Source organism: Leucopleurus acutus (genome assembly GCF_964270905.1).
Source record: "Leucopleurus acutus genome assembly, chromosome: 14".
NCBI classification, from domain to species: Eukaryota; Metazoa; Chordata; class Mammalia; order Artiodactyla; family Delphinidae; genus Leucopleurus; species Leucopleurus acutus.
In genome coordinates, this window is record NC_139156.1 from 74,077,259 (window position 1) to 74,088,264 (window position 11,006).

The window sequence follows — 11,006 nt, forward strand, 5'->3', positions numbered from 1 at the left end:
AATTAGAATCTCTCCCAAAAGAATACCATTCTTATTAGCAGACCTGTAGTACAAAATACTGCTCTTAGTGTTTTAGTTTTATCCAAAAAAAAATTTGTGAAAACTTCAAATTCCCTTGGCCTGCAGAATTTTTACTATTTCTAGCCCCTTAAAGGAAATGACTGACTCCTGTTTCAGAAAACTAGTCTCAGGACTGAGTGTGGCACAGAAGGAAACTGCAGGGCCTGATTAGTATGTATGAACAGGAGCCGTAGCACACAAGGGGATCTTGAGGATGCTGGGCCAGAGGGTTGAGTATAAAACGATTGATGTGGGGCATCTCTTGTGACTCAGGATATAAATTCTAAGCATTCTTGGAGCCCATCCTAATCTAGAGTTGACCCTTGAAGCTTGGAGACGATGGCCTATAGGAGGAAGAGATGCTGGGTGTTGAGAAAGGGGGTTGGGGGACTCAGGTGGGCATGCTAGAGAAGATTAGTATTTAAGGCCAGAAAAAACACCAGCTAAAAGATGTTCTCCTGGAAGGATCCAAGGACATTCCACTAAATTCGATAACGTGCTGGTGAGGTGCACCAGCATTTTGAGACATTAATGGAAGCTCTTGGCCAGGGTTGGCAGTAGGAGAAAATAGGGGTAAAAGGATTCCAGAAGAGCAGAGATCAGGTAGTGGCAATCATCAGATGGTGAGGTAAGCATAATTGTCATGACGGGCACCAAAACCCGAAAGGCAGGAGGAGCCTTTACCCAGCCAGATCTGTGGTGAAGGCTGTCAGACCTCTGTGTGTCCAGGGGTCATACAGGTCTGTTATATTTATTTCCAGAACAGAGCCAGGTCTCAGTCCCAGAGACCATCAACTGGAGTGGAGGAAGGGCCTGACAGCATTGCAACAACTATGTAATAAAGATTCTATACATCTTCCCCTCTGCGGCCAGGGGTAGGAAATGACCCGAGTCTCTTATATATGCTGTTGGATAGGGGGTCTGAGTTGATACTGATACCAGGGGATCCAAAGTGCGATCATAGTCCTTCTGTTAAGATTGGGAGCATAGGAAGTCCAGGTGACATGTTCATTTCATTGTGGGTTAAACAGGTTTGCAGACCCCTTAGGTTATCTCCCTGAGTGAGTGGGAAGGGGTACCCTAGGCAGTTGACAGATACCTCACACTGGGTCCCTGGCTTGTGAAGAGTCATCATGGTAGGAAAGGCCAAGAGGAACCTCTCAGAAGGCATTCCCCATCCAAGACAGTGAACGAAGATTCTGTGATGTGTGTGCAGCGTCTGGGTTTAGGGCCATGCTGAAACACGTAATAAAAAGGCAAGCCTAGCCCTTTTTATTTGCCTGCCTGTTCCCCAGAAAGAGCAGATGGATTCCAGCAGATAGCGAAAGACCAGGAACTTAACCATGTAGTTGCCCCAGTCACAGCTCAGTGCTTAATGTGGCGTGTTTGCCCGGATAGATCAACAAGCCTCTGGAGCTTGGGAAGCCCCTGACCTAGCGAATATGTTCTTTTCAAACAGAGTCAAGCAAAAGATTTTTTTTAAATGACCTTATAACATGGACATCAGAACACATTCCCTGTCTTTTTCCAAGTGTGTATAACTCCTGTTCTCTGTTACAATACAGTCTGGAGAGACATTGATCACCTTGCCATGATCCACTATATTGATGACATGCTCATTGGTCTTGGTGAGGAGGAAGCAGTGAGTACTTGGGATTCCTTAGGAAGACACCTACCTGTGTGCTAGGGGATGGAAGAATTCAGGGCTCTGCCATGTCAGGGACATTTTCAGGGTCTAATGGTCTTGGGCAGGGATTGGCTAACTAGGGTCCATGGGCCAAATCTGGCCTGCTGCCTGTTTTTATAAATAATGTTTTATTGGTACACAGCCATGTGCATTCATTTATTTTGTCTAGCCTGCTCTTGAGCTACACCGGCAGATAGATGAGTAGTTCATCAGAGACCATGTGGCCCACAAAGCCTAGCAGACACTTACTCTCTGAGCCTTTATAGGAAATGTTTGCTGACCTCTGGACCTGGGCAGAACTGGAACATTTCCTCCAGTGGAAAGGTCAAGATACTGCATCACCAAGAAAGAGGCATAACTGTTGGTAGGACCTTTTGGATTTGGAGAAACCTTATTTTACACTTGAAAATAGTGCTCATACCCAATTACCAGGTGACTAGAAGGCTGCCTGGATTCTGCAAGCTGCTCTGCCATCTGCTACGAAGGACAGAGTAGGCTCCATCATCCAGGTATCTGTTCTAAATGGTTTTGTGTGGTGTCTCTGATGTCTCACTACACAGTGGCAGCTCAGCCCCTGAGTGGTAGGAATCAGCACGACGTTCTCTGCAGCAGGGAGCCGTTTACTATTCAAAGCAGCTCCTGGAGGTACTGTGCTCACCCTGCACTGAGTGTTAGCAGTTGCATCAAGTCCTGAAGCTCTTCTACGGTATCTGAGTTTTGATTTTAGTTTTTGTGTAAAAATTCTTGGACATTTTGTTAGACTTGTTTCTAGGTATTTTATTATATTTTAAATGGTGTCTTTTAAATTTCTCTTGCTGAGAGTTTGTTCCTGGGACTAGAAATACAAGGATTAAAAAAAAAAAAACAAAACTGGATTTTTATATTGACCTTTGTGGTCTTGCTAAAGTCTTTTACCTATGCTGATTTAAATGTAGATTCTTTGGATTTTCTACAAAGTCGTGCCATTTGCAAATAATGACATTTTGATTAATTTCTTTCTAATCCTTATGTACTTTTTTCTTTGCCTTGTTGCAAAGAAAGGTAAGTTTATTTTTTATCATTAGGAAATGTGATGCTGAACATTTGGGGTCAGAGGGCATCTTATTGAAAGCTTTCAATAATATTCCTCCATTAAAGTACTGGTTTTTGGTTGCATACCCTTTATTTAGGAGATTTCCATTTACTTAAGGTTTAGTATAAATTTATTTTTTAATCGCTAGTAAATGTTGGATTTTATTTAATACTTTTTCCTTCTTGTGTGTCTTTATTCCTTTTATCTATCTTCCAATCACCCATTCTCTTCAGCTAAGTCTAATTGGTTGTTAAACATCTGTTATGTTTAAGAACTGATGAACTTTTAGTTGTAAAATTTTCTTAATTTTTTTACATAATGTAGAAAAATTAATTTTTTCACAATTCTGGTGGCAAGAAGCCAAAATTAAGGTGCAGGCAAGGCCATTCTCCCTCTGAAGTCCCTGAGGAAGAATCCTTGCCTCTTCTAGCCTCGGTGCCTGCCGGCAGTCTTGGTGTTCTTTAGCTTGCAGCTGCATTCTTCCCTCTCTGCCTGGGGTGGCACACGGCCTTCTCCCTGTGTCCAAATTGTCCTCCTTTTAGGGGGACACCAGTCATTGGATTAGGGTCCATCCTAATCCAGTATGACCTCTTTTTAAAATGATTATATCTGCAAAGATTCTATTTCCAAATAAGGTCACAGTCTCAAGTACTGGGGATTAGGAATTGAACATACCTTTTTGGAGGACACAATTTAACCAAAAACACAGGTTTAATTTTCTTCTGAAAATCTCCATATAGCTCATTCCTTGAACACATTACTGACAGTTTTTAAAGTCTGATCGTCCAACATCTGCATTTCTGTGTTTATGTTGTCTGTCTGGCTTAAGTTTGTCTTTTATGCATGGATATTTTTGGTAGGGTACCGGATATTGTGTACTTAAGTTGTAGGCATAGGATGACTATAAGACCTATGTGTTGTTATTATCTGTGAGGGGATTGGTGGAAGGAATTCAACCAGATTTCTTAAAATTACCCTGAGAACATGAGAAGCCTAAAATGACCAATATGCATTCGGTGGGAATCATAAAACAACAATCTGAAAACAAGTAAACCTGTGAGCCCAAACTCAGAAAATTCTTCAGGTGCCAATTTGAATTTACATTATTGTAGGGGTAGGAGACCATATCAAATAAATCAGTAAAATATAAGTAGTATGTGAATTAGGGCCGAGTACAAAGAGAAGAAGCAGTGAACAGTGATGAGAGGTCACATGTTGGTGGTACAGCTATAGAGTGGCCCGGCAAAGGGCAGGGCCTAAAGGAGGAAGGGAATTGGTGATGCAGGGATGCTGGGGAATTGGGACAATGTCCAGCAGAGGGAGGGAAGCGCAGTGCCCTGAGGTAAGGCTGCAACCCAAGCTGTGTTCATTAATACAACACTGCCTGGGACTACTACTCAGCAAAACAAAGTAATGAACTATTGGTTCATGTAACAATCTGGAGCTCCAGAGAATTACAGAATACTCTGATTGTATAACAGACTTTTATCCTTGATTATTTGAGTGCTGGGTTCGAATTTGGTTTATCTTCTAAGTGAGCTATCTCTGTAATGTTCCAGTTTTCTGTAATAAGCATGAAAGATGCTTGCATTCGGAAAAAAATAAGATTGTTTAAATAAAAAGTGGGGAGGGATACATAGTCCCCAAGAAGGTACAGTCCTTGGGGTCTCTCTCAGATAGTGATAAATACCAGAAAAGGCAGTGTAGCCTAGTCGTTCAGAAATGGCTCAGGAGTAAGATGACCTGTGAGAACCTAGGTCTCTTATGCACAGTGGGCATAATATGAATCCACATCACATAGGCTGCTGGGAAAATCAACACGTGTGAAGTGTTTGTAACAGTGCCCATAAAGTACTAAGTGTTCAATTACCCTTTGCTTTCTCTGGTTCTTTCCTGGTCAGCCCCTCATCTAGGAGATGACAAGAGGTGGGAATTGAGACAAAGCCAGCCTCCCTACACTCCCAACCCCCTGTTCCCCAGGGAGAACAGGCCCAAGGAAGGGGTCTCTGAGGCACATCAAGTAATTCCACACGGTGAAGCCTGGGCAGAGGCTCCTCCCGTCCTATAACTGACTACCTTTCCCACTCCCTACTCCAGGGAGGGAAGAGAGGAGAGCTTATTTCCCTTGGGAATCAGCAGCCCAACTCCAGGGCCCATGTGCCAGACTCACAGGCTAACACTGACTCCATCCTGCATGGCTCTCTCCTGCCACCTTCCCATCACAGTCCGTGACTTTTCCCAACCATGATTAACCCAGGCTCCCAGATGCCCTCCATGAGCCCTTGCCCCAGCCTTGGTTGGACAGGTAGAATCAGCCTAAACCAACAGGCAGGAGCCTGTACTGTAGAAAGCCAGGCTCACTGACTTGACAATGACGGAGCTGCACACGTTGGGGGTATGGGGGTCGTAGGGCCCTTCGGTTGCTTATGGGACGTGAGGAAACTGGCGTTTGTTCAGGCGAAATTGGACAGGCTGTTTGGCAGGCTGAAAGTAGATCATGACTGTGTGTAGCTGGTCTCCACCGCAAAGCGGAGCTGGGAAACCAAACCGTTAAGATGGATGTGGAATATTGCGCCAGAAACCCCTCTTCCGGGGCTGGGCGCCCGGGTAGGAACTGAAGCTGAATCTCGCGTCAAAGTGATTTAGGTTACCCTGGCAGCATGGGGTTTTCTTCTTACTGACTGGATTTCAAACAGCAGAGCATCTCACCGTTTGTGATGGTAGGAACCCGAGTTTCTAAAAGAAAGCAGTTGTCGGTCACTCAGAAGGGGCGTTCTGCCAATATCGCTTCCGCGTCTGCCACTCTAGCCCCACGTAAGGCCACAGACTTTGCTTTCTTAGGCGGAGCTCATTTTTACATTCTCCAATGCAACCCATTCACACCAGCATCCTCCTGTGTCCAAGGAGGAGAGGGACATGCACCCCACTCCCCAGGACGAAAAGGCGGGGTCGGAGGCTGCCTTTGGGCGGATGACGCTGCGGCGCGTCCAGGCTACGCCATTCCTTGGAATCTGCGCGCCTGCGCTCCTGCCTTCTTCCTGCCGCCGCATGCGCAGATCCGGGTCCCCCGATTGATTCCCAGCTCAGGATGGGGCAAAATTCTCCCTGCAGTGGCCGCACCTGCTTCCTCGTTGATGTCATCACTTACGTGCCAGTCACACCGACGTTCCTCTGGTCCTCAAAAGGCAAGAAACCATCGTTCCCTCTACCAGGAAAGAAGTTTGCGCAGCTGGCCCCTCCCACCATTCACCTTAGAGGATTCAGCTCAGATGTCACTTCTTGACCTGACCACATCACCCACTGCTGCCCATGCACCCAGCCGCTGCAGCACGCTTGTTTTACTTTCTTCATAGCATGTATCTGGTTCAGAATGCTGGGATCCTAAAGGCCTAAGAGGCCCCCCGTAGCTCCCTGCCACACTTCCCTCACCTACCTTGGACCGTGAGTGGATGCAATTTCAGCCAGGTATCCTGAGTCCCACTCAGGTTCTTGGAGTTCCTTCTGTAGCTCTGGGCCAGCCTTGGAACTGTCCCCTCATCCTGCTTATGTGACCTATTCAAGGGCCCTAAACAGATCTGTGATCCTCATTTTTATGAGGCCACACTGGGTCTTAGTTGCAGCACACGAGATCTTTGTTGCGGCATGCGTGTGGGATATAGTTCCCCGACCAGGGATTGAACCCGGGCCCCCTGCATTGGGAGTGCGGAGTCTTACCCACTGGACCACCAGGGAAGTTCCTGTGACCCTCGTTTTTAGATCTCAGGGCCTGGGAGGGCTGCAGACCAGGAAGTGGGGTCCTCAGCATCTAGAATCCCTTGTGCCGGCCTCCTGACTACAGCCAACAAGTCTTGGATCCACTATACTTTCCAGAGGATCTAGTACCACGCTGGGAAATGGGTGGAAGGTTTGGAGCAGGGCACCATTAGAGAGCTGGCTTGAAGCAACACCAAGACAGGTGGCTGCCCCATCAGCCCAGACCCAGACTGTGAGCCACTGCCTGGCAGGGACAGGGCAGACGTCTGCTGCCCCAGCCTGTCTCCACCCCAGGGTCTCTGCCAGTATGCCTCAGCTCCTCCCACCTTAGGATATGGAGGTTGGCAAGCGGGGTGAGGCTGCAGGATGAACAGGCTGCCCAGGTGGGAGAGCCGTTTCCCCAGCCTCACCCCGTGCATGCTGGGGCCTTTCAAGTGAGGTATTCCAGAAATGGACTTTGGACATACTGAGACCCAGATTGGCATGGATGGGTTTTGTTTCTAAAATGCACTATGCAGGGCTTGCTGGGATGTTGCTTATAGTGAGGGTCTCACGGGACATTACCTAGAGTGGGGGAAGGGTCCATGGGTTGGTCTGAGAATTTCATAGGGTTTTACTGGGGTGAGTTAGTGAAGAAATTGCTCCATTTCCTGGGCTGTGTGAGCACTCACTGAGTGAGGTGGGGTCTTAGCAGAGGGCAAACGACTGGGGATCATTCTAGGTTACAGGATGTCATGGGTATCTGGGTCATCGGGACTTACAAGGTCTCCAGGCAAGGTGTGGAAATTGTAAGGTTCTTTGATAGAACATTGAGATGTCTTGCATCATGCATGGGTGAGGCAGGAGATCAATTATCAGGAGGTCCTCAAAGTGGGGGGCATGCTGGGAATGGCTTCAGGACAGATATGTGGCCACAGGATGCATCAGCAATCTATGGGACACCGCCCCCCGCCCTCCCGCTGAGGGGCCTGGACTTTCCTGAGCAAGATTTCCTTGTCCCTTTCCAGCCTGCCTGTCCCTAACCAGACACACAGAAGGTCATAAGACCACAGGAGGGAGGAGAAAAGTTTAATTTAGAAATAAGCTCTGGACAGCCTCCTGAGCATAAGGGAGCCTAAGGGCCCACCCTCAGAGAGAAAGGCCATCATGAAGGGTAAAGTCCCCCAAGGGGGAGGGGACAGTATGGGAGCTGGTGCAGGAAGTGCCGTGAAGCCGGTCCTGTGCTCAGCAGGTACTGGCAGAGCCTGTGGAGAGAATGGAGGTCAGGTCTTCACAAACTGGGTCACTCCACGGACACCCCCCTCAGCCTCAGGTGACCCCAAGGCAGGCTGGCTCAGGACAGTCTGCCTTACAGCATAAAATTTATTAATTCTCAAATTATATGGCTATCCTGCCTGAGTGCCTGGAAGCCTCTCGAAGCCTGTCTCACCTGGAGTGATGAGTGGAACAGCTTTCTCGGGTAAGGAGCTGAGAAAGGAACACGTCAGATTAGCATCCTCAAGCCTCTGTCCTTTTCCCCCACCAAGATTCCTGGTGCCACTTTACACAATACGAAGGGTCAGAGCTTTCCCTGATTTGGGGCCCTTCAGGGATGATCTGTGAATGACAAATCCCACTGCAAGCCCAGGGACAGCCCGGGGGCTGTCCTCTTTCTCCAAATTGTAGGGCTTTACCGCCAAATAGCTCTGCTCTGCTCAAGGTGCACACAACAGGGCCCTGTCTCACCTGTGCTTATGATCTTGCTTGCATTTGCATTTGCCACCTGTGAAGGAAGAGACAGCCAGTTCAAAGAGCCTGGGGAGCCTGAGCCACCCCCTTCCCACCCGCTCCCCACCCCCACCCCGGCCCCGCCAGTCCCACTGCTCACTCAGGGCGAACAAGATTCCAGCGATGCACAGGAGCGCCGCACAGATCACCCCGCCCAGCTGCAGGCCTTCCCAGTCTAGAGGAGCATAGAGAGTGAGCTGGCACCAGCCTGGCTCCAGCCCAGTCGTTCAACAGATAGTTATGACCACCTGCTTGTACAGATGCACTTACATTCCAGGCAACAAGAAAGACAAGCCAGTAAGTACATCATCTAATATCTGGTGGGAACAAGTGATAGGAAGAAAAAACAAGCAGAAGAGCACAGAAAAAGAATGGGCTTTGAAGAATGATCCAGGAAGGCTTTTCTGAAAGGTGGCATTTGAGCTGAGACCTGGAGCACATGAGGACTGTGTTGGGGGACAGTGCCAGGCAGAGGGAGCGGAAACCTGCTTGGGGCGTTGTCGGGCAGCAAGGAGCTGGTCCTGGGGAAGGCAAGAGAGAGTGAGTTGAAGAAAGGAGATTAGCCAGGTGCCTCTAGCCCCTTTCCCCGGAAGTCTTCCTAAACATCCTGTGGGCACCTTACCTCCTTGCTGGAATGAAGTTCTCCCAAAGACCATGTTATGAGTCGGCCTGTCACTCTTCTGGTCGACGACGACGATGACGACGACTCTGGTTCTTTAATCCCCAGTCTCAGCCCCATCCTGCCCCTCCTTCCCTGTTCCCTCAAGCCCCTTTCTGTCTACACTGGGCTCCACATCACCCCTCACCAACCCCTAGCAAAGAGGTCCAGGATAGGCAAGGGTAGGGGTGGGGGGCAAGGGATATCAGCTCTTACCATAGTAGAAGGGACTGCCTTTATCTGCAGGAAAGAAAACATAAAAAAAATAAATAAGGACCAGAGCCAGGAGGCAGGATGTGGGGTCTTAGGGTCAGCTAAGGCAGGGCCAGCAGGGCAGTTTGGGACCTTACTCACCAACCAGGTCATTGGCTTCCAGGACGGGCAGGCCTGGGTGAGAGAAGCAGAGGGACTGGGTGTTAATTCACAGCACTGGTCTCAAAATGAATCAGCAGCCAGGACCCCAGCCTAGAGGCGCAAGGACAGCCAGCTTCGTTGGGACTCTGGGGAGGTGGGATGGAAGGGCCCTGAGGTCACCGGTTCCTTTCCTCACACCTTCCCCACCCCCAAACAGACCTGGGATTTTGTCTCCTACTTCCTGGTCTTTGTGCCCGCCCCCCACCCCCGCCCTCCATCCTCACCCCCAGCCCTTCCAGCAATTTCTCAGGCTTCCTGCTATTCTTTCTTACACTCAAAATGGGATGGTGTGTTGGTATCTTTTTACCCTCTCCTGAAAAGCTTTCTACACAGGTCCTGGCTAATGCTCTGCCTCCTAAAGAAGTAGGGAATGCTGTTCTCTTCACTCCAACAGATGGTTAGCTCCCAAAGTTCCATTAACCTGGGTAACTTTTGCAGTAGCTACTTCCTACCTGTAACGTTACTTCCTTTATGTTTCTCTTTAAGTTGACAGTTGAAATGAAAACACATTCATTCAACATCAGGCCCCCTTTGTGAGATGCTGTCCTGGTTTTCACAGCCTTGGTGGGTGGGTGGGTGGGTGACAGCAGGGTCACCTCTGGGAGGACTGACTCACCTGCCAGCAGGAGGAGAAGGCCCCGGACCACTCCCTCCATGACACAGCGGCAGGACTAGGCTGCAGGGGAAGGGGGCAGGCTGGGGTCAGACAGCCCCGACCGGCCCCAGGCTCACAGCACTTGGTGGCACAAATCTCAAGGCTGCCCTTGCTTATGGGGTCGACTTGGAAAAGTTGCTAATTTGTTTCCTTGTCTAGAGATGATAATAGTAATGCCTTGTGGAGTTAAGTGCTTAGAGCAGTGCCTGTGCATAGTAAGTGCCATATGAGGTTTTGTTAAAATCTGGTAATCAGATGCCTGACACATCATCAGGAGAGCAGGGCTGCTGTTCTAACTCAGGCTTTGGTGCCTGCCTTCCTGACCCCTGGCTCAAAGGGCTAAGGTTGTCAGGCCTCGGGCTATCCAAAGGTCTGGGCCTGGGGCACTACCAGGCTGAATTCCAAGATAGCCTCCACCTAGGGCATGCCCAGGACTCCTCTGAGTGAACAGCTGGGCAGGGGAAGCGGAGGCATTAGGGGCAGGTGCCAGGGACAGGTGCCAGGGACAGGCAAGAGCCTCCCACCTCAGCCCTGGCCAAGCCCTGCTCCAGGTAGCCCCAAATTCCACTCTCAGAGTACAGACTGCTGTTGGCAGGAAACTGCCTATTGGGTGGGACATGGCTCCTTCTTTCTCCTTAGGGTGGGAACTATCCATATTTTCATTTACTAGTCCCTAGGGTGGCTGTGTCCTTGAGATAAGACCTGCTACCAGCTTTCTGCCTATTGTTAGCCTCAGGCAGGCATAGGGGTCGTCAGTGTTCCAGACTGCAACCCCAGTTATTACGTGCCAGAGAATTCCTCTCTCAGCCACTTAACAGCTGTGTGACTCAGCTGGGTTACTTAACCTCTCTGTGCTTCAGTGCCCTGTAAAAATGAGGATAATTATAATAGCAACCTCATAAGGCTATAACTGAATTACATGAGTTACTATATGTTAAGC

The 11,006-nt window shown here is 49.0% G+C and overlaps 1 protein-coding gene across 1 annotated transcript; it reads right to left on the bottom strand.

Moving 5' to 3' along the window:
• Positions 1-5,811: 5,811 nt before the first annotated feature.
• FXYD4 (FXYD domain containing ion transport regulator 4) lies at positions 5,812-10,067 on the bottom strand (the record flags this gene model as incomplete). The annotated part of the gene is made up of 7 exons (XM_082855186.1): positions 5,812-5,996; positions 8,002-8,039; positions 8,298-8,334; positions 8,440-8,514; positions 9,214-9,237; positions 9,352-9,384; positions 10,028-10,067. The coding sequence occupies 7 exons, from the start codon at positions 10,065-10,067 to the stop codon at positions 5,812-5,814; spliced, it is 432 nt and encodes a 143-aa protein (XP_082711312.1).
• Between the last annotated feature and the right edge of the window lie 939 nt (positions 10,068-11,006).